The sequence below is a fragment of the Sceloporus occidentalis genome, unplaced genomic scaffold (genome assembly GCF_023333645.1).
Source record: "Sceloporus occidentalis isolate IW3139 unplaced genomic scaffold, rSceOcc1.0.p SCAF_202, whole genome shotgun sequence".
NCBI classification, from domain to species: Eukaryota; Metazoa; Chordata; class Lepidosauria; order Squamata; family Phrynosomatidae; genus Sceloporus; species Sceloporus occidentalis.
In genome coordinates, this window is record NW_028317182.1 from 729743 (window position 1) to 754042 (window position 24300).

Below are 24300 nucleotides of genomic sequence, written 5' to 3' on the forward strand. Positions count from 1 at the left end.
TAGTGACACATCAGAGAGTCCACACAGGAGAGAAGCCATACAAATGCCAGCATTGTGGGAAATGTTTTTCTTCGAAGTCAAACCTAGTGACACATCAGAGAGTCCACACAGGAGAGAAGCCATACAAATGCCAGCACTGTGGGAAATGTTTTTCTGACAAGTCAGCCCAAGTGAAACATCAGAGAGTCCACACAGGAGAGAAGACTGACAAATCCCAGAAATAAACTAACATTATATTAGTCAAGCAGCAACACAAAGAATATATTTTAAATCCTGTGGTAAGCCTAGAAGAATGGGAAAAAGCATGGATAAAAACTAATAAGTTTACCCTGGCACAGAACTTAAAGGAGAATTATTATAAAATGTTTTATTTGTGGTATATAATACCAGTTAAGCTCTCAAAAATATATAAAACTGTAAATAAAACATATTGGAAGTGCAGAAAAACAGAAGGATCCTTTTACCACATGTGGTGGTCCTGTAAAAAGGCAAAGCAATTCTGGAATAAGATACATCTAGCAATAAGAGAGATACTAGGGCGAAAGTTCCAAAAAAATCCAGAATTATATTTACTGAAAATGACATTCAAGATAGAAAGGGAAATACAGAGAAAACACTGGAAAATAATATTATACATGGTTACTACAGCCAGATTGCTATAAGCACAAAAGTGGAAATCAACCCAGATCCCAACGGTAGAGGAATGGTTCAACAAAGTACTGGACATGAGAGAGGCTGATAGATTGTCTAGAAAAATAAAAGGAGAGAAGGAGGAAGGGAGGGATGATGAAGAAGAAGATTGGAATATAGTAATACAGTATTGGGACAGGAATACGTAAGAACCAGAGTGAAAGACTGGTTTATGGAATTTAAGAAAAATTGAGATAGGGAAGGGAAAGGTGTAAAGAGATATAGAGATAGACGCAGATAAGAAGTAAAGAGAGAAAAATAGGTTGGGGAATGTAGAAGGGGATAGATTGGGAGGGGGGAAGGAGAGATAAGGGTTGGGGGTATAGTTAAGGGGGAGGAAGAGAGGTAGGTAGATAGAAGATATAGAGATATCTATGTACATATTGTGAATGTAATGGAAGGATGGATGTAAATAGAAGAAATGGATTCAATAAATAAAAGGAACAAAAAAAAATCCTGTGGTGATAAGAAAAGACCCTTGTGATTTTGTGTGTTAGGTTTGTGTGTCCATATATCTGTTTATGTTTTTCAGTTATATTTTGTTAAGTTGAGCTTTTAATTGCTATTAGTATAGATTATTGCTTTATGGAGTTTATAAATTTGAGTGGGGACTATGGGTGGTGGAATAGGTTAGCTAGACAGAGGGTGGGATTTACTGCAGCTGGCTAGAATAGTTATGGGAATGATAGCTTTTGCAATGTGTGGGATGTTGGCTGAAGAAAGTTGGGCCCAGGTATTAACAGAAAGGCTAGTTTCTGGGAATGGCAAAGGGGCCTTGTTACCTGTGGGGCATAGACTGTGGGAGGTGGGGGCTAGGTTTGGAAGAGGGTGGAGTTCTAGGTTTTGGGGTTTTAATGTGTTGTTTGGATTGGAGTGGGCAGTTCTGGCTTAAACACTGAATTTCTATGTGTTCTCAATAAAGTTCTTTGCTGTTTCAACACATTGGACTCTTTGATGCACAGAAGTTCTGAGTTTGCCCAAACTGACCCTTTCTGCTCTCTTCAGTCCTCAGCTCCATTCCCAGCCATAAAAACAGAGGCAAACACACACACAAAGAGACAGAGCTATATGTACAAAGGAGAAGCTTCCCAGTCTTTCCCTTCTGAGGCCACATCTGCAGCTTGGGCTCCATTCTGGAAGGAAGGATAAAAGGCTGTAGTCCTTCTTCCAAAGGCCACCAGCGGAATAAGCAGCAGCAGCAAGGGCCTTACGATCCCTGCGCATGCTCAGAAGGGACCTTTGGGGCATCTGCACATGCACACTCTCAGCCCCTGAAGCTTCTGCCCTCACAGTCTGCTCTGAGGGAGGGAAGTGGGGAGAGCCCTCATTCATTTGGGGGAATGGTTGGGGGTGGGTCTTCTGGGGGGTTTGGGTTGTTGTAAGAAGGAAGGAAACCCAGATCTCTCCCTCCCGCAAGAACTGCAAGGTGCCTGCCAGGCCTCCTCTCCCTCTTTCCTTCCCTTCCCCCTCCTCAGGGGATTCCTTGGGGCCCAGGTACTTGGGGGATTATTATGAGAAAAGAGGGCAGGGGGGACCCTTGAAGAGAGGCATGGCCATGGAGGGGAGGGGGATCCAAAGGTAAAAAGGGCTTTGAGGAGCCCACTCCCTCCTGTCAGTGTAGTGGGGCAGAGGAGAGACCCTCCCTTCTGATGCCTCATTTGGAGAAGAGTTTTGTGCTAAATAGCATCACACAGCATAGGCTTCAATAGCATTGGAAATAACATTATTCGGGGGGGGGGGGTCCTCGGGGGAGGGGGCTCTGTCTGGGGGGCAGAGAAGAGCCCAAATTTAGGACAAAGCCACGAGGAGGGAGATGGAGGGTCCCCAAAGCCCCTTCTGGGGAGAATGACACCCCTGGCAACCTGGGAACTAGGCTTAAAGGCCCACAGGATCCGGATTAAGCAACCCCCTCCCCATATATATATATATATATATATATATATACACAACAACCCTGCAGAGGAGGACCAACAGATAGACCCACAGCTCTAGAAAAAATGCACTCCTCCCGGTTCTGGGAACATGTTGAAAGGGTCTTGGACCCCCTTGAAGGGATATTAGGTTAATAATAATAATAATAATAGTTAAAAGAGGAGAAGGAAGGAATGAAGGAGTGAAAGTGCCAAGGGAAGAGAAGCATAAAGAGACTGCTGAAGTCGGGGGAGAGGGAGATCTGGGACCTGACTCAGGCACCTTCCCCCCGGAACCCGTTATTAGAGCCTTCCACAGCTCACTATGATGCTTTAAATGACTATTTCACAGATAATATCTCTCAGATAAGAGCCAATTGGACGGCAGCATTATTGCAGAGGCTGTAAGTGAGGTGTCCATGACTAAGATCATACTGGATCAATTTGAATCTGTGAGTACTAAGGATGTGGATAAGCTCCTTGGAAGTGTGAAGAGGAGAACATGCCCTGTCGACCCTTGCCTTTCATATATCACCTGAGATATATCATAGATGCATCTCTTAGTTAGGGCTATTTTCCATCTTACTGAAAAGAAGCGGTGGTATGGCCACTTCTGAAAAAGCCCTCCCTAGATCCCTTGGAGATGAACAAATACAGACCGGTCTCCAATCTCCCATTTCTAAACAACATGATTGAGAGGGCAGTTGCTCTTCAACTCCAAGCGGTCTTGGATGAAATGGATTATCTGGACCCATTTCAAACTGGCTTCAGGATGGAATATGGAGTCGAAACTGTTATGGTTGCCTTAGTAAATGATCTTTGCTTCAAGGGGGGATGTAACTTACCAAACTTCAAGCTGTATTATTATTATGCAGCTTGTCTCAAATTGTTAGAAGAATGGTTCAAGTTAGAAAATAAGAATTTATTGAATATAGAAAAAGCTAACCTGAATCTTGCTATACATGCATATATGTGGTATACAAAACCAAAGGATAATAATACTTTTAAGCATCATGTTATAAGAAGATCATTGCTTAAAGTATGGTATAAAATGAGACATCAATTTTGGGTGTCATTGCAAGAGGACTATTACAATAGAACAAAGGACAAAGATACTCCATGGCTAAGATATGGAGATTTAATAAACAAAACACCAGAAGGAAAATACAATATGAAATCTATGGAAGAACTTAATCAAAAAGGAAACATGAAGGATTGGTTTTTATACAACCAATTAAACAATCGTTTTAAGGCAGACAATAAAGCTCATGGGTTAACGATGGATAACAATGAAATAGATAAAATTATGATGGACCAAAAAGGTAAACACATATCCAAATATTATAAACTATTAAAAGAAAGAGATCTAGAAGATGAAATTATTAAACACAGCACGGTAAGATGGGCACGTGATATAGATAAAACTATAACTATAGAGGAATGGGTTATTCAGGTGGTATCTAACCCCCCAAAAAACCCACCAGATATACAAAACTTGCAATACTAAGTGCTGGAAATGCGGGGAACCCGAGGGAAGCTTCTTTCATATTGGTGGACATGCATTAAAGCTAAAGGATTCTGGCAAAGTATTCATGGAACCATCCAAAACATTCTTGATATAAATATTCGCTTTGAACCAAATTTATTTTTACTAAACATGACACACAACATAAAGTAAATAAAATACAATAGAAGTATTTTATATATGGTCTCATGTGCAAGGATCTTATTTGCTCAAGTTTGGGAATCTACAATTAATCCTTCTATGGAAGATTGGTTGATTAAGATATATGAAGCTAGACATATGGATATAGTATCTGCCTTACTAAGAGGGAAACCAAAAGAAGATTTAGAAATGGAATGGAGTTGTCTTAAAACATTTGAAGAAAAGGGTGATAACATTCCGTTAAATTAACAGTTAATATTTGGTCGATATTTGGTCATTTAAATAGTATCATGGGAATGTCTCAGTGTAATAAAAAAATGAAAATAAAAAAAGGAAGACCCACATCATTGTTGTGGGGAGTGCCACACACCAAGTTGTTTTGCCACGTTCTGTGCTGCTCCTAGCCTTGCTGCAGGTGAGCCATTGACAGTACGAGGGTGGCGACACGCTCCAACGCTGCAATGGTCAAAGGAAGTGTTTAGACTTTGCTTGTTGTTTCTTGCTCCCTTCACCCTTAAATGTAGGGGCCATTCAGACTACATTTTACCCCGATTCCCAAACCGGTTTAAAAGCTGGAAGTTCACACTTGCACTGACTTTAACACAACTCCATCAGTGGCTTGCACAAGAGATCCAGGGCAAATCCCCCTTAGCACGGTTTTTCTAAAAGCGGACTATTGACCCTTTCTTTTTGCTGCCGGCAAATATGAACTCAGCCGCGGTCATGATTGGGTCAAATTCAGGGGGTAATTACCCCAACTGAGATAAAGGGTATTACGAACTTGTTTCCAGGGAGATTCAATATGGGGGCACCCAGATCTGCCCAGTTCTATTCAGGGCAAATGAGGGAGTGGGAATGGGGCCTTTGTGAAGGTGGGGGGACTGGCCTTCCTGGTGCTGGCCCTCCAGGTGAGCAATACATTGGGCAAGGAGTCCCTCTCCTCATCGCCTGCAGCCTCTGGTTCCACTGGAGGGGGGCCTCTTCTCCAGCATCACCTGGAACAACGAACCAGAAGAATGGACAACAACAGATGGATGTGTGCATGTGTGTTTGTGCATATACATATATGTATATATGTGGAGGCATATCTATCTATCTATCTATCTATCTATCTATCTATCTATCTATCTATCTAAGTGCACTCAGACTTATACCTTTATGAGCCTATATATATATATGGAATGTTTCAAGTCTATAGATCTTGCATACAACACCCATAGATACATCTATATACAATATACCCATAGATATCTGTCTGAACGTCTGTATGTGTACACGAACGTATTTAAATATGTGTGTGTGTGTGTGTGTGTGTGTGTGTATATATATATATATATAGAGAGAGAGAGATACAAACAGGAGGAAGGGAAGGAAGGAAGGAAGACAGGAAAGAAAGAAGGAAAAAAGGAAGGAACAATGATAGACAAGGAGGGAGGGAGGGAGGGAAGGAACGAAGGAAGGGACTCTTTCCTTCCACCCCATACCCACCCACCCTTCCTGTGCAGTCCACACTGTCCCTCCCTCTGGGGGAGATAAAGGGGGCCGTCCCTCCCCAGAATTGGTGCCTTTTTTGAGGGAGGGAGGGTCAGGAGGGAGGGCAGGTAATGTTGTTGTTCCCTCTGCCTTTCTCGTTCCTCGCTGGGTGGGCTCCTGGTGCCTCCAAAGCCAGGGATCATGGGGAAGGATGGCTGCAGGGTGAAGGCCCAGAGTAGACCAAACAGGTTGCCAACATTTTGCGGGTTTTGGGGGGTGGGTGGGAAAAGAGCACACAGACCCCTTTTGCAAGGCAGGACTGGGGGAAAGAGGGTCACTTGAAGGCAGGAAGGGGGCAGGTTTTCCTAGTAAGAGGGCTCCAACCCAGGCAGAAATATAACAACAGCAACAACAATAATAATAACTGGTGGTGGTGATGTTTGTATCCCACCTTTCTCCTCAGATTGGGACCCAAAACAGCTTTGGGTTATTTATTATTATCATTATGGCTCTTGATCCTATCAGTCATGTTAACTGTGTGGTTATTATTATTATTGCTGCTGCTGCTGTGTGTCTTCTGTGCCTTCAAGTCATTTTTTTAATTATGGCGACCCTATCGTGAGGTTTTCTTGGCAAGGTTTCTTCAGAGGGAGGTTTGCCACTGCCTTCCCCTGAGGAGGCTGAGAGAGTGTGACTTCTTCTTGCCCAAGGGACTCCATGGCTGTAGAGGAGGTTACATCCAACCCGCCTCCATTCATTTAGAGCTGGAAGGAACCCTCAAAGGCCATCTAATCCAGCCAGAATCTGTTATGTAATGATAGGGTCATTTCTGTAAAACAAATGGGGTCCTGCCATTGCCATCCTCAGAGGCTGAGAGCATAGGACTTGCTGCTATTTCACAAGCCCTGAGACTTTGTGACCTTGTTGTGTGTTTAGACTTATACACCTCAAATCAATATAAACCATAACAAAGCATTGAGGCACTGAGACAAGTTTGTAAAGGTTCCCTGTTTTTAGGTCTCTTCCTTGTGAATAGGACTAATATTTAAATGATTTTTCATATTGCTCTCCATTTATCATGTTTTGTGCCTTTATATTGTTATTATTTTGTCAAGTTTTAGGCCTAACTTATAAAAATATGCTGTTAATATTGAAGGAGTATTAACCTTATAAGAGGAATAAAGTGCCTGTATGTACATTCTGGGGAATGTCTCTGAGGCTTGTTGGCGACACTCAGCCAGATTGGGAAAGGAGTCAGGGCAGTAGAGCCCCTGAGAGGAGAAAGCCAGGGAGCAAGCCCTCTCTTCTCTTTCCCTCCTTCCCTTCACTCCAAGGGCAAACTTCTCCACTGACTCAAAGGCTTCCCTGCAGCCCTGGCTTCCTTTATGTCCCTTCCCCAAAAGACAGCTCTCCTGGCTCTCCTTCCCTGAATGAACCTGAGGGCCCTTTGCAATGTGGCTGGAATGGAGCAGCTCTCCCCTCCTCTTTCTCTTTCCTCAGGTAAACGCTGACCCTCTTTTTGTGTCTGGGGGGCTCTTAGCCTCTCAAAATGGAGGCACTTAGTCTGGACCCCCGCCTTCCCAAAATCCTGGCTACCTCCCTGTTTCTGATGCTTTTATGATATGTATTTTACATATGATTGCCTCCTGAGGACACTCTGAGGGCTGCCATTGGCTGGAATCCCAGTCCCTGGCCATTTTGTGTTCTGGCAGCCATCTTGTGCTTCTTGTGACTGTGGGTAATAATGTTCCAGAACCTTCTCTGAGGCCTCAGTTGAACAGAGGCCTCTCTTTCTCTCCTGAGGCTCCAGAGCGAGAAGGAGGCCAGGCTCCTTGGGCCAAAAGGAAGGAAGTGTGTCTCTTTTCTGAGAGGGTTTTCTTATTACACAGCTCTGCTCTTTCTGGGGAACATGGGTTTTAAAAGGGATCAGAAATGGGGAGGAGAGTTTTAATGTAAGCCTTATTCTTCTTCTTCACAAACACTGGGCTTTGGCTTCTAAGAGGAGGCTAGTCCCCCCAAAAAGGCCAAAAGTAGTTCCTTTGGGAGGTTTTAAAAGTCTCCCCAGTTTTCTAATTAAGAGATTTTTACGCATGGAGGAAGTTGACAAACCAGACCATCTCATATTACCAAGAATGAATCAAACAAACAACAACAAAAATAAGGATTAGACAGAAAAACAAAGTGCTTATTTTTTTAAAGTAAAACCATTATTAAGAGGGAAAAAACCAGACTTGGGTGCTTCTGCCCTTTTACATCCAGCTCAGGCTGTATCTGCACTGCAGAAATATTCCCGTTCGAAACTGCTTTAACTCTCCTGGCTCCTTCCTGTGGAATCCTGGGATTGGTAGTTTTTGCGGCACCAGAGATCCAGAGCCACTCCAAGGCAAGGCTCTCCAGGGCTCTCTGGGCCCTCCTTTGCTTGCGAATACAGTGGGCCCCTGGTATACACGGGGGATCCCTTCTGGACTCCCCCACGTATTCCAAAATCCGCGTATGCTCAAGTCCATGCGCACGGACATTGGGAACAAAAGTCCATCTCCTCTCCTCCCCTCCCCAACTTTTTCCCTCCTCGCTGCCACGGTCGGGGGAAAGACCACGTGGGAGTGTTGGAGGCCAGCGGAGGTAGCAGTAATTGTGGCAGTGGCAGCGAAGAGGAGGTGGAGGAGCAGCGCCAGAGGCCTCCTCTCCACCTCAGCCTGCATGCCCCCGCTGCCGCCACCGCGGAACGGCCGGGTGGTCACCCGGAGGCCTCTTGGCCTCCAATAGTCCCACACGGCCCTTGCGCCGTGGCAGCGGTGGAGAGGAGGCCGAGGAGGCCTCTGTCACTGCTCCTCGGCCTCCTCTCCACTGCCAGCACACTTCCGGGGGAAAGGCCTCTTGGCCTCCAGCAGCAACACCTGGCCTTTCCCCTGGCCTTGGCAACGAGGAGGCCAAGGTGGTGGAGCAGCAACATAAGAGGCCTCCTCAGCCTCCTCACCGCCACCGCTGGCACAAAAGAGCCAGGTTCGTGTGTTGGAGACCAAGAAGCCCCCAGCCTAGTCACCCGGCCCTCACTCAGAGGCAGAGGCGGCAGTGGAGAGGAGTCTGAGGCTTGACCTCCTTGCAGCCACAGCTCCATTGCTGCCGCCAACGCGAAAGGGCCAGTGCAGCCTGGAGGCCTCTTGTCTAGCTTGTTTCATGTTTTTGTTTTATATACTATTTAATTTGGTTAACTGCTATTAAGGGACATATCTATGAGATCCTATGATATGGGGTGCACTATAAACCTTTTAATAAATGAGCATGTAATGCAATCCTATATATACATATTATCAGACATAACTCCAGACAATGTTAGCCTTTTGGATGCAAGAAGGTTCCTCTCATTCTTCAATGCAAGAAGCAACTCCTCAGCTGCCTTCTAGAAGATAAAGCAAAAAGGCTTCCAAAAGAACTGAAGCCTTGGGCAAGTCTCACTCTCTCAGCCTCAGAGGATGGCCATGGGAAACCCACTCTGAAGATACCTGCCAAGAAAACCCCTTCAGAGACTCCCATAAGGTCACCATAAGACCTGGAAACAACTGGGAGGCAGACCCCAAGAACAACATTGGGAAATAGGTGCAAGCCTTGCCTTGGGCAAGTGCAATGACTGGGCTCCAGTCAATGGAGGTCTTCTTCAGGCAGAAAAGGGAGGTTTATGCAAATGCAGAGTGACATCACTGCTACAGAAGGCTCTCTTGACCAATCAGAGAGCAAGATAAAGGTCCTTCTGGAAGCTTCCGTGAGAAGGAGATATAAGGCCTGAGAGACCAAGAGACAGTTGGGAGAATTGTGTCGGTTGGAGATCGAGAGAGAGAGTTAAAGAGCGGATCTTGGAAGTTAGTCTCAGAATTGGACGTTTAGGTCTATTTATTATTTTAATAGCTTGTATGAATTGAATATTATATACTTACAAATATTGTACCTGCAAGATTCTTAATATCTTGTGTGACTTATATTTCAGTTATACATTTTGTTATTCATAACACATACCTCCTTAGAGTATCTACTACTCAACGCTCCTTTTACACGTGTCTTGGATTGGTTGATGCTTGGGAAGATCAGTAAAGAAGGAGAAATAAGGTTCCTTAACTGGTCCCAGTGTAGGTTAAGGGAAATCTTTTTATAATTCACTGGATGATGGCAGCATGATTTAAGGAATTTAAGGGTCTGCTGGGGTAAGAGCCATAATGTCTAAATGTCTAATGAGCACTTTGTAAGCCACTCTGATAGCCTTTTGGCTGAAGAGAGGGGTATAAAATTATTATTATTATTATTATTATTATTATTATTATTATTATTATTACAGGGCTGCAGTTTGGCTGCTTGGACCACCGGAGATCATCACAGTGACTCAGTTGGAAAAGCCCATCTCACTCCAGAAAATAAAGGTACTTGAGGAGTTTGCACTCTACGTCTTTCTGTAATAATAGCTACAAAACTGATAATAGCATTTGGGACATTTAGTCTTTTAAAAACAAATATGGCAGATTTAAATTCTGCTTTAAAACCTCTTTCCATCTGCCAGCTTTGTGCTGGTTTTGGGGGGAAATGAGAAAGTGTTGGGAGGGAGGGACTGCCAACAGAATTAGGAGATGCATTGCAGGCTATGGACAATTTGTGGCAAAGAAAGGTCCAAAATACACTGCAGCAATAGTCCAGATTGAGAGCGCTTTAACTGCCCTGGTCCAGTGCTAGGGAATCCTGGGAACTGGATTTATTTATTATGGCACCAGAGCTCTCTGGCAGAGAAGGCTCAATGTCTCACAAAACTACATTTCCCAGAATTCCCTAGCACTGAGCCAGGGCAGTTAAAGTGGTCTCAGATTGGATAATTGCTGCAGTGTCTTCTGGACTTAGGTGACCCTTGGCAAGTCACTCTCTCTCAGCCTCAGAGGATGGCAATGGCAATCCCTCTCTGAAGAAACCTGCCAAGGAAACCCTGTGATAAGGTTGCCTTAGGGTCGCCATAAGTTGAAAACTACTTGAAGACACAAATGAAGAACAGAAGAAAGTCTGCAATTGTTTCTCAGGTTGTACATGGGAACGGGAGGCAGTGTGGTGCAGTGGTTTGAGTGTTGGGTTACAACTCTGGAGGCCAGTGCCCCACTCCACCATGAAACCAGTTGGGTCCCTTGGGCAAGAAGTCACACTCTCCAAGCCTCAGGGAAGGCAATGACAAACCTCCTCTGAACAACTCTTGCGAAGAAAACCCCAGGAGAGGCTCCCCAGAAGTCAACAATGACTTGGAGCCACTGCACAAAAAACAACAAAGCCTCAAGAAAGAGCCAGCGTGGTTTAGTGGCTGGAGCATTGGACTATGAACCTGGAGACCAGGGTTCGAATGCCCTCTTGGCCACGGAAACCCACTGAGTGACCTTAGGCAAGTCACACTCTCTCAGCCTCAGAAGGAGGCACTTGAAAAACAACTTCAGGACAAATCTTGCCAAGAAAAGCCTGCAAAGGGTTTCCCTTAGGGTCGCCATAAGTCAGAAACAACTTGGAGGCACACAACAACAACAAGAGAAGTAACACCACTAACACAAGGCAGCTAAGGAGAAAGAAAGAAAGAAAGAAAGAAAGAAAGAAAGAAAGAAAGAAAGAAAAAAGATGTGGGAGTTGTAGTCCTTGTTTCAGAGGGATTGAAGGGGCCTTACTACAGGGCTGGACCCCTCTTCTTTCTGGCCCTGTGGATACTGGGAGATCCAGTCCAGGAAATACACTTTAAATCCCATTGGCAAGAGACAAGGCTTCTACTGCCTTTCAGATCCAGTTTGTCCCAAATCCTTTATGAGGCCAGAAACCCCTTTGTTAGGAAGCAAACCCCAAATATCTCAGGAAGGCTCTCTATCTCCCAAGGCCCCATCCCTCCAGGACCTCCCTCCACTCTTCCCCTCTGTCTCTCTCTCTCCCCTGAAGGCCTCAAATGTCAACTGCTGAGCACTCAGGCAGAGGAAGCCATTTTGTGTTTCAGCTGCCAATTTTGTGTTCTGGCAGCCATTTTGTGTTCCAGTGGCCATTTTGTGTTCTGGCAGCCATTTTGTGTTCTGGCGGCCATTTTGTGTTCTGATGGCCATTTTGTGTTTTGGCGGCCATTTTGTGTTCCAGTGGCCATTTTGTGTTCTGGCGGCCATTTTGTGCTGCTTGTGACTGTGGCTAATAATGTTCCGGAACCTTCTCTGAGCCTCAGTTGAACAGAGGCTCCTCTTTCTCTCCTGAGGCTCCAGAGTCAGAAGGAGGCCAGGCTCCTTGGGCCAAAAGGAAGGAAGTGTGTCTCTTTGTGTGTCTTTTGGGTCTCTTTTCTGAGAGGGTTTTCTTATTACACAGCTCTACTCCTTCTGGGGAACATGGGTTTCAAAAGGGATCAGAAATGGGGAGGATAGTTTTAATACAAGCCTTATTCTTCTTCTTCACAAACATTGGGCTTTGGCTTTTAAGCTAGTCCCCAAAAAAGGCTAAAAGTGGCTCCTTTGGGAGGTTTTAAAAGTCTCCCCAGTTTCCTTATTAATAGATTTTCAAGCAAGAAGGAAGGAGGCAGACCAGAATAACTCATATTACCAAGAACGAAACAAACAAACATACAAACAATGAACAACAAGAAGAATAAGGATTAGACTGAAAAACAAACTGCTTATATTTTAAAAAAGCAAAACCATTTTTAAAAGGATAAAAATTTGACTTGGGTGCTTCTATCCTTTTATAACCAATTTAGGCTTTATCTGCATTATAGAAATAATAATAAATAATAATAACCGGTCCTTGCCTCCCCCTTTGGGAAAGGAGACCCCCTCAGCCCCCTGGACTAACTCCTGCCACTCATTCCTAGGGCTGGGACTCAGATGAGTTTCCTAGGCATTGTCATCTTCTGCCCTCCATGGCCATTGGCACTGACCTTTTGCCCATTGCCTTCCCTCCCTCAGCCCTTGGACCTCCTCCACCTTCGCACTCAGAGCAACCCTGCTCTACGGCTGAGGAGACGGCCTCTGACCCAGGGAAGCTCCAGCCATGAGGAATGAGGAACCACCAGGCCAGACAGCCTGACCCAGCAGAACCCTCTATTCTCCACTGTTGCTCCAGGTGGAATCAGGCTAAAACTGGCCATTCACTGACACAGGTCCTACCAAAGAATTGTGGAAGCAATCCCACATCGCCATTCCATGCTTAGTGAGAGTGTTGGGTGTGAGGTTTAAGGGAAGCATCCAGCTGTGTTTATGTAGTGAGAAGCAAAATGAAGACATCTTCCTCTGAGGGCCACTGGGGAGGTCAGGAGGCGTCAACAAATGATACACTCATTTCACATCTAGCTACGGGGACATAACCAGGGCCCTCTCCAATTCCCCATCCCCTAATCCCCCACCACTCTAAGAAGGCATGGAGTATCTGTTGGGTAGGGGAGCTGGATTGAATCTATGCTAGCTCCAGGGGGCTTTGTTTGAAGCAGAGGGAGGAAGGGGATACCCAGCTCTACATCGGCCCAAAGGAGGCATATGTCACCTGTGTATGTCACCAGCAGGATGCTGTTCTCTGTATCTTTGAGTGCTGCAGGGTTTCTTGCTAATTCAATCCTAACCCTGGTCCCTTTTCTCAGGAACTTCATCTCGGCCTCCTTGTACACGGCTTTGGGGCCTCTCTTGCTAGAAGTGACCAAGTGCAAGACCACCAGGACCCCCTGCCCACCTGATGGCTGACACAGAGGCCAAGCGGAGGGAGTTGGGCTCCAACAGAAAGGGGATGCCAAGGTACAACAACTCTTTGGTGAGTCACTATCCTAATAGCTTCATCTGTGCCACTGCTGGGCCAATTTATGAAAGGAAGTAAATAAAATACTGTCCAAGTTTGACAGAGACAGTCCTGGTTAATCCTCTGTCAAACTTCTTTTTCAGGGGATTTTAAAAATGTCCCGGTTGCTTTCTCCTCCTCCCACTTTTCCCCTCTCAGTTCACTTCAGTTCCTGAGTGCAATTGAGTTTGCAGCCCATCAACTCAAAAGTGGGGAGAGAAGAGGAAAGAAGGAGACAGGATATGGCCCTTTGCAGGAGGCTGAAGCAAAAGGAAACTCCTTTGCCCTTCCTAGCTTGTATGATCTTCCTCATAAACAACTTTGGCCATCTTTACTGCCTTCTGGGTTGCTTGTCCACATGTATCTTGCTTTTCCAATCTGTGAAATGTTGGGGGCTATGGGAGAACATCTCTGGATCTAAATATGGGGTGGGCCCAGTGGCCCTCAAGCCCAGAGTGCTCCCCAGAACTATTATTAAAAATGATGTTTGCCTCTGAAATGTGGCAAGAAATGTCTAAATGCACCAGAATTCTTTGGTGGCTAAATGTACTGTATGTGTTGGGATAGTCAGTATCCTAATCCATCTTCAATATCCCAGCTATGGCCTAAATTATATTGTGTATTATATTGAAAAGATTCGAGACAAACTGGATCTCAAAGGCAGTAGCTTTTTTCTTGCTGACAGAATTTAAAGTTTATTTCCTGGACTGAATTCTAAAGTGATCAAATAATATTTGGATGCACCATGTACTTTCCTCCCCCTTTGCTTAGTCACTCTGTGGATGAGGGCTATTTTCTGTTCCAGGTGACCTTTGCGGATGTGGCAGTATATTTCACCGAGGATGAATGGAATCTGTTGACGAAGAAGCAGCGACTTATGTACAATTATGTGATGATGGAGAATTACGAGAATGTGGCCTCTGTGGGTAAGGAAGCTGACTTCATTGCCTTTCCTATGAAGACTGAGGTCCCTTTCATACTACATTATCATGGCACTATGATTCCACTTTAGAATCATAGAATCATAGAGCTGGAATAGACCACAAGGACCATCTGGTTCAACCCCTTGCTATGCAGGAATACACATTGAAAGCATCTCCACCAGATACCACCCAGCCTTTGTTTATAGACCTTCAAAGACCTTTAAAACCCTTCAAGGAAGGAGTGATTTAGAAATTAATAATAATAATAATAATAACAATAATGAGATTCCACCATGCTCTGAGGGAGAATATTCCATTGTTGAATAGCTCTTACTGTCAGGAAGTTCCTCCTAATGTTTAGGTTGAACCTCTTTTCCTGTGCCTTGCTTCCATTGTTCTGTCCTTTTTGAATTGTGGTGCCCAGACCTGGACACAATATTCCAGGTGGGCTCTGACCAACGCAAAATAGAGTGACACTATTACTTCCCTTGTTCTAGACACTATACTTCTATTAATGCAGCCGAAAATTGCATTGGCCTTTTTAGCTGCCACATCACACTGTTGACTCATGTTCAACTTGTGGTCTAATTGGACTCTCTTTCACATGTAGTGTCGTTCAGCCAGGTGTCACCCATCCTATATCTGTGCATTTCATTTTTTCGTCCTCAGTGCAGTACCTTACATTTCTCTGTGTTGAAATTCATTCTTTTAGCTTTGACCCAGCTTTCTAGTCTATTCAGGTCATTCTGAAGTTTGATCCAGTCCTCAGGGGTATTAACTACTACTCCTAATTTGCAAATTTGATAAGTATACCCTCAATTCTGTCATCCAAGTCATTGATAAAAATGTTGAATAGCACTGGGCCCAGGAGAAAACCCTGTGGCACCCCACAAGTCACTTCTCTCCAGGATTAAAAGGAGCCATTATTGAGCACCCATTGGGTTCAGCAGTCAACCAGTTACAAATCCATGTAACTGAGTGTTCAAAAAGGTTTAAGTCACTTTAGAATATTTCCTGTGGAGGGGAAATGATCTGAAACCAAATTGAATGCAATGGGTGCTTGGTGCAAATATCTCAGACAAAAAGGATTATCACACTGGCTCTCAGGTCCTTCTCGGCTCTGAATTTCGATTACGTTCAAAAGCCAGTGTACACTACAATCTGAGGGTGACACTCTCAGATGCAGCTCAGCAATAACATAGCAGAGTAATGAAGTAAATAGCCAGATATAGATATTGGCAATGCACTGACCACTTTTCACACTTATAAAAAAGTCACAAACAGTTGATTTTATCGTAATCCTTGGAGGTTCTCTATCTTGAGTTGCAAAATAATACAAATATTTGCAAGCTATGCTCTCCAAATTCCATCATGTTCAACATCCCTTGTACACACAACTCCAATCCAATCCACACGAATCCACATGTGAGCTGCATACTGTATTGTTGTGAGTCATCTCCTGGTGCCAAACAGCATTAAGTAGCATCTGCAGTTAGCTTGCATCATGTCTTGTGCTCTGACTCAGGACTCCATGGCAGTCTCACAGGATATGATGCCGCCTGTCAATCAAAGTATTTTTGCACATGTTTAATTGAATATTTTTTCAACAGTCCTTTCTCTGAATATCTCCTTCCAGTGATTCCCCTAAGGTAGGCCCCCTCCAATCTCTTCTTTGTTAACGCCTATAAGTAAATATACAATCGTTCCATGGATTTAGGGGCATAAGCAGCAGGATCTTGCTTGGGTTACTCACAGAATCTTTCTTAATTTAATCTCTAATAAGGAGGGGTTAATGTGGGCTAAATCATGGGGTAACACTCTCTTCCCTTAACTCTGATTTTTAGTCTCATCTGTCATTGTTCTTCTTTACAGAAGAACACTTGAGTCATGAGAGAGTCCACACAGGAGAAAAGCCATACAAATGCCAGCATTGTGGGAAACGTTTTTCTTGGAAGTCATACCTAGTGAGACATCAGATAGTCCACACAGGAGAGAAGCCATACAAATGCCAGCATTGTGGGAAATGTTTTTATCAGAAGTCATGCCTAGTGATACATCAGAGGGTCCACACAGGAGAGAAGCCATACAAATGCCAGCATTGTGGGAAATGTTTTTATCAGAAGTCATGCCTAGTGATACATCAGAGGGTCCACACAGGAGAGAAGCCATACAAATGCCAGCATTGTGGGAAATGTTTTTATTCAAAGTCATACCTAGTGATACATCAGAGAGGCCACACAGGAGAGAAGCCATACAAATGCCAACATTGTGGGAAGTGTTTTTCTTGGAAACCAAACCTAGTGGAACATCAGAGAATCCACACAGGAGAGAAGCCATACAAATGCCAGCATTGTGGGAAGTGTTTTTCTTGGAAGTCACAACTAGTGAGACATCAGAGAGTCCACACAGGAGAGAAGCCATACAATTGCCAGCACTGTGGGAAATGTTTTTATCAGAAGTCAGACCTAGTGAGACATCAGAGAGTCCACACAGGAGAGAAGCCATACAATTGCCAGCATTGTGGGAAATGTTTTTCTCAGAAGTCACACCTAGTGACACATCAGAGAGGCCACACAGGAGAGAAGCCATACAAATGCCAGCGTTGTGGGAAATGTTTTTATCAGAAGTCAGACCTAGTGAGACATCAGAGAGTCCACACAGGAGAGAAGCCATACAAATGCCAGCATTGTGGGAAATGTTTTTATCAGAAGTCAGACCTAGTGACACATCAGAGAGTCCACACAGGAGAGAAGCCATACAAATGCCAGCGTTGTGGGAAATGTTTTTATCAGAAGTCAGACCTAGTGACACATCAGAGAGTCCACACAGGAGAGAAGCCATACAATTGCCAGCACTGTGGGAAATGTTTTTCTCAGAAGTCAAACCTAGTGACACATCAGAGAGTCCACACAGGACAGAAGCCACACAAATCCCAGTAGTGAACTAATACTATTTTTGTCAATAAGAAATACAAAAAATATATTTTCCATCCAGTGGTGCTAAGAAAAGGCCCTTGTGATTTTGCCTGTAAGGTTTGTCTGTCCATATGTCTGTTTATCTTTTAAAGTAGTATTTTGTTAAATTTAGATTGTAATTGCTGTTAGTATAGATAATTGCTTTAGTTTATAAATTTGGCTGGGGATTTCGGGTGTGAAATAGGTTAGCTAGATGGGGGACGGGGATTTGTTGCAGCTGGATAGAATACTTAAGGGAATGATAGCTTTTGCAATGTGTGGGATGTTGGCTGAAGAAAGTTGGGGACAGGTATTAACAGAAAGGGCTAGTTTGTGGGATTGCAAAGGGGACTTGTTACCTGTGGGGCATGGACTGTAGGAATGGGAATTGGGGGCTATATTTGGAAGGGGGTGATATTTTACGTTTTGGGGTTTTAATGTATTATTTGTATTGGAGTGGGCACTTCTGGCTTAAACACTGAATTTCTATGTGTTCTCAATAAAGTTCTTTGCTGTTTCAACACACTGGACTCTTTGATGCACAGAAGTTCTGAATTTGCCCAAACTGAACCTTTCTTCTCTCTTCAGTCCTCAGCTCCATTCCCAGCCATAAGAACAGCAGAAGCAAACATACACGCACACGCACACATATACAGGATACACAGAGATAGCTTTATTTCCAAATCAGAGCCTTCCTTTCTTGACTTTCCCTCCTGTGTCCAGCTCTGTACTTTGGGCTCCATTGCTGTTTCCTCAAAGGAAGAAAGGGGGGAAGGAAGGGGAGGCCGCTGAACCCCTGGCGCATACCTTTTTTTCTCGCAAAAGCTGCCAGCGGAATAAGAAGCAGCATCTAGGCCCTGGCAATCCCTGTGCTTTCTGATGAGGGGCTTTCGGAGGCATCTGTGCATTAACAGCCCCTGAAGCCATTGATGCCCTCACAGTCTGTTCTGAGGAGGGAGGGAAGGGGGAGAGCCTTCGTTCATTCAGAGGAATGGCTGGAGGGTCTTCTTGGGGGCACTTGTGGGAATTATAAGAAGGAAGGAAGCCCCTCTTCTCCCCCCAAAGAAAGTCAGCGGTCCTGCCAGGCCTCCTCTCCCTCTTTCCTTTCCTGCTCCCTCCTTGGGGGATTGCTTAGGGCCCAGGTACTTGGGGGATTATTATGAGAAAAGAGGGCAGGGAAGACCCTTGGAGAGAGGCATGGCCATGGAGGGAATCAGGATCCAAAAATTAAAAGGGTATTGAGCAGCCCCCTCCCTCCTGGAAAGTGGGGCAGAGGAGAGACTCTCCCTTCTGATGTGTCATTTGGGGAATTTTGTGCCAAATAGAGAGAATCACACAGGACAGAGTTCAATAGCATTGGAAGCAACATTTTTTGGGGGAGAAGTTTTCTCTGGAGTCCTGAGGGGAGAGGGTTCGGCGGGGGGTGGGGGGGGGGAGAGAAAAGCCAAAATCTAGGCCAAAGCCAAGAGGAGCGAAACAGAGGGACCTCAAAACTCTGGCAATCCCCTGGTAACCTGGGAACTAGGTTTAGAGGTGCTCCCTTCATTCCAAATGCCACTGCCCTGGTCTTGAAGGGAGAGAAAAACCAGCAGTACCTGCTTGACTTGATCCCCTTCCCCACTGCCATTCCCTTCTCTTTTGTGTCGTGTCTTTTTAGATTGTAAGCCTGAGGGGCAGGGAATTGAGTAATTAACCATCTGTAAGCTGCCCTGGGATCCTTTGTGGCTGAAGAGAAAAGAATAAATACTCTAAGTTTAGAAGCAACAATTCCCAAATTATTGTGTTATAGCATTAGCAATATAGCATGTACATTTCTGTACTGCTTATCAGTGCACTCAGCACTCCCTAAATGGTTTACAATCTGTAAGCCAATTGCCCCCAACAAGCTGGATACTCATTTGAATGACCTACAAAAGGATGGAAGGCTGAGTGGACCTTGGAGCCTTGCCTGGGATCGAACTCACAACCGTGGCTGCAGCACTGACATTTAACCACTGCACCACCAGTGCCCCAGGTTCTCCACAATCTTCTAGTCTAGACAATTCAACATACCCTTTACTTTCTTCTCTGTGTGGCTAATGTAGTATTTCTTTGTTGTATGACGTTTAAGCCAAATAACCAGAGTATAATATTGCTGCAAACTTCATTTAATTCCAAAATATGACAGTTGGAATATTCTGAAGAAGCTGAATAAGGAAATCAGATTACATCGTACTGTTTACAGACTCGAGTCTGTCATTGTCACATCATATACATGTTGTTAACTGCCCTTAAACTGGTCCCAAGGCCCCCGACTCATGCTGGCCCTGTGGATGAGACATCTCCAAAACCCCTGTCCAACATTGCTCTGCTTAGGTCCTGCAGATTCAGGTCCGATTATTGACTCTACCCATTGGGCATGCGGTTTCCTCTACCTTCTATATTTCCTAGCATCATTGTCCTTCCTAATGAGTCATGCCTTCTTGTGATGTGTCTAAATACGACAGGCTCAATTTAGTCATCTTGGCTTCCAGAGAGAGTTCTGTCTTGATCTGCTTTAGAACCCCTTTGTTTGGCTTTTGGGCTGTCCATGGGATCCTTAGCACTTTTCCCCACCATCGCATCTCGAATGAGTTGATTGTCTTCCTGTTGGCTTTCTTAACTGTCCAGTTCTCACATGTGTATAAAGTGATGAGGAATCCCATGACTTGGACGGTTCTAGTTTTAGTGCTCAGTTGTTTATCTTTAGGATCTCGTCTCGTTCTTTCATCTCTGCCCTCCCCATTCCTAGTCTTCCTCTGATTTCTTGACTGCAGTCTCCATTCTGATCAGTGCTTGATCCAAGGAACTCTAACTTTCGATTTCCTCACAGTCTAAGTTAAATTTATGCAGCTTCTCCATGGTCGCTATTTTTGTTTTCTTTATGTTCAGCAGTAATCCTGCCTTTACACTTTCACATCAGCCCTTTTCACATCATATACAAACAATCACTCAGAAATATAAGCAAAGGCCTGACTTTCAGTGTCACACCACTGATCACAACACACACAGTGGTTTCATGGGCACATCATACATGTCATCACACACCTCATCCCTTTGCTGTTTTGCTTCTTTGTGTGTGAGGATCTGTTTCTCTCACAGTTTTTCTTCCTCACTGATTTTTTTCTTTCTATCCCCACGGATTTTCTCTCTTAATCTCCCACTTCACTTTCTCTCTTTCTCTCTCTCCTCTCCCTCCATATTTTCCTTTTGTATGAGAAAAAAAGACTCTCTAAGACTTATCCCTCCCTCACAGACACACAAGGCATTAAGTGCATGTCTGCATCCATTGGAAAAATGGTCAATATGCCCACTGCCTCCCCCAAATGTGGGAGATTTCAGGCATATGTAATAAGTAACATCCTTCATAACAACATTACACATTATAACTTTTGTAGATCAGAGAGTGAGGTGGTTTACACAGAATTCAACCCCATTACATGAACGAGCCACACTTTCTTTCTTTAATATGTTTATTGCACTTACATTCCTGCTTTTCTCCCAAAATGGGATACAAGGAGGGTTACAATAATTTTTAAAATATTCAACTAAAACATTAATTTACAAAAGCTATAAAGAAATTCAGCGTCAGCATTGAAAAGATGACTAAAACACTAAAAACAAAAACGTATTTAAAACAGTTTTTATACATTCAGTATATATCTACAGAGAGAGAGCATACCGTGTCACACACTGCAGCTCCATAGTTAAAACCCCAAAGCCTGCCCAAATAGAAATGCCTCCATCTGCCACAGAAAGACAGGAGGGAAGGAGCCAACTGGACTTTCTGTGGAGCCAAGTCCTATCTATTGGGAGCAGCCACGGATAAGGCTCTCTCCCGAATCCTTACTAACCATGTCTGTGAGGATGGTGGGACTGTGAGGAAGCCCTCCCTTTAGATGTCAATGCACACCTTGGTTTATATAAAGAGATACGACCTTTCCAATATTAAGAACAAAAGCTTTATGCTCACACAGGCAGTTTCCCATCTCCACTCCTGCATTTTCATACCTTGGAAGAAGAGATGGGTCATTCCTTCTATGGACTTAAACAGATCTCTCTGACATCCAAACATGAACATGTGATTTCCCTAAACACAACTTGACGAAAACCAACGAAATATGAACTAAGGTGTCAAATCTTGGTTTGTTTTAACCAGAGTTTACCCATAAAAAGCAACACTGTGGCTTCTCCAAAGGATTATTTATAATTGAGTAGGTGGAGCTAATTAGTTTGAGTCTTAATACTTTCATGGGGAGGTGTAAGACGAATGAGTGAGTTCTGACTTAAACCCAGAGCTGAAGAACCGAAGAACCAAGGAATTGAGCTTTAAACATAGCTAAAGGAACAAACAAGATGGTTCCGCGCAAAGCACTGATGTGACGAAGGTATTTGGCAACCGAGGCGAGGAAAGTCTGAAAACTTGGAAGCTGAAGCGGGGTGCCGTCCAGGTGTGACAAACCATGACCGGGAAGAACCTTATCTCCTGAGTCGCCATGATGAGGAACTGACAGGACAATGGAGAACTTTGAACAGAACGAGTTGCTTTGAACATGGACTGATCTGAACAACCTGTCTGTCCTCCCAAAAGAGGAAGTTGAGTAATGGGCTGCAATATTGCAAGACTTCAGCAGCCAAGAGCCAGAGAGAAGAAAAAGTATAAAGACCCTGGACTTTCATCTCCATTTTGTTGGCATCTACCGCGGCAACGGTGTCATCCCCAGCCTTCGAGAACAACTGATCAATGTTCGGCGGAAGGAAAGTGTGTGTGAGTATTGTATGAATGTGTGAGTGAAAGAGCTCTTGATAATCAATGGTTGTGTTACTTGTGTGATTCAATAAATGTTACATGCATGGTGTTTAAAACCAAATTTGGTGTCTCAATGTCTTTCTCAGCCTTGCTGTGAATAGGTCCACAGAGGGAGAGGTTTTCATTACACGCTCTCAGGATAAACAGGTTGCCCTTACAATCTTGGGCATAACATATTTGGTGTCAGAAGTGGGATCCTAGAGCGTGGTGAGATTCTTTCTTTCTGGGGACTCTCATAGCTGGGGGGACAGATCTTGAGACTTGGTGCAAGGGGACGCCCTTGCTGGGAACAAGGGGCAAAGAGGGAACAGGTGGAGGTTTGGAAGCCTGTTTACACAACTTCTTTGTTCTTTGAGGGAGGAAGTCGGCGTGCTTCTTCCCGCAGTTGTAAGAAAAAGTTTGGAGCCAAGAGCAAAGAGGGAACAGGTGGAGGTTTGGAAGCCTGTTCACACAACTTCTTTGTTCTTTGAGAGAGAGAGTCGGCGTGCTTTCTCCTGCAGGTGTAACAAGAGCAGAGGGGGAACAGGTGGAGGTTTGGAAGCCTGTTTACACAACTTCTCTGTTCTTTGAGGGAGAGAGTCAGCGTGCTTTCTCCCGCAGTTGACATAATGTTTGGAAAGAAAAACAGAAGGGGGACGGGGGAAGGCAGGAACTCCGTCTCGGATAACCTTTTTTGTACTGTGGATGGAGAGATCAGGAAAGTTTCTCCTGCTGATGTTCTTACTGAAGAGAGTAAAGATTGGGGTTTGCATTTAAAGAGGTCCCTTTTGAAGGGAAATAAGTACGAAATAGCTTTGAATAAGGTTTCAGAATGGTTTCAACAGGCATTGGAAAAACATGACCGCTGGGAAGCTTTGTATGAGGGAATTGGAATGTTTTGCTTTCATACAGCTTCTACTGACAAGATAGAGCAGATGAAAGTTGGATTGCTGTTGGTGCAGGTTGGTTTGGATTATTTGAGTCAATGAGTGAAGTGGTCTGTTTGAATGCTTTGGAGGAAAAAGAGCAGGAATGTAAAATACAGAAACAAAGAGTGGGTGTGCTGAAAGAAGTTTTGGTAGATAGTAAAATCCCATTGAAGAAAACTAAATGTGTAGCTTGCCAAGGGACTGGTAAAAACAAAAAGAACCTGTTTTGCTGGCAGTGACAAAACACCTTTTGCCACCCCTGACAAATTGGCATTACAAACAGGAAACTTATGATTCTATGCTTCTCACAGAAAATTTGCCACAGCCACTGATCAAAAATGAAAAGAATATGTTACTTTAATGGACTCAGGAGCCAATGTTAGAACTTGGTTACCAGGGAGTAAATCCCTGCAAACAATATTATTGGAAATTGCCTTTGTTTTAAAAGAATTAACTCTTTCCTCCCAGCCAGCTTTCCTTCTGGACAGTGAGAAACTTAAGAACGCTATACAACCCTGCTGATAAGTTAACAGATCAGCAGAGAACATTTTAGCCTCATAGATGGACTTTTGATAAAAGTATAAAGGATAAGTTCTCCATGTGGAAAAGAAGGTGCTAATATATAAAGTTTTTTAAAATGGTGGTTAGAAGAATAAAATAAAAACAGAATCCTCATTTGAACTTTGTTTGTCTTTGTCTTTAGTATAAGCTAATAAGTGTTTTTATATAATGAATAAAAGGCTGTTGTTGGTTTTTGTCTCTGTGTGTGTTTCTAACAAATTGTGTCATAAATGTGGGTTTGTGGTAGAGAATTTAAAAATGGACATGTGTGTGTTTTATGTTATTTATTGGAATTGCTTTTGTGTTGTTGATATATGAAAAACCATGGGGCTTGGTTTAAAAACTCTAGAGTATTATGTTTTACCTTGAGAAAATGACTGTGTGGCTGTGTGTGTTTGAGTGTGTGAAGTTAGCCGGCTACAGTGTGTGAGTTTATGGGTTTGTGTGTGTTCCCCTTTCCTTTGATATATGTTGTGAGTAGGACAAATCCTATTTTAAATTGCTGCTCAGTTCAGGATATGAAGATAAGACAATCACATCAGAAACAAGAGGGGGGGGAAAGGGAAATATTAATAATGATATGAGGGCAT

At 43.9% G+C, this 24300-nt stretch overlaps 2 protein-coding genes across 2 annotated transcripts in view; one reads left to right on the plus strand and one right to left on the minus strand.

Moving 5' to 3' along the window:
- The window catches only part of LOC149278062 (uncharacterized), a 498960-nt gene that overhangs the window by 379016 nt on the left and 95644 nt on the right, over positions 1-24300 (minus strand). The window lies entirely within an intron of this gene.
- On the plus strand, positions 13489-17793 carry LOC149278072 (uncharacterized). The gene is made up of 3 exons (XM_089502426.1): positions 13489-13512; positions 14342-14462; positions 16332-17793. Exons 1-3 carry the CDS (start codon positions 13489-13491, stop codon positions 17396-17398), a joined length of 1212 nt encoding a protein of 403 aa, XP_089358552.1. The 3' UTR covers positions 17399-17793.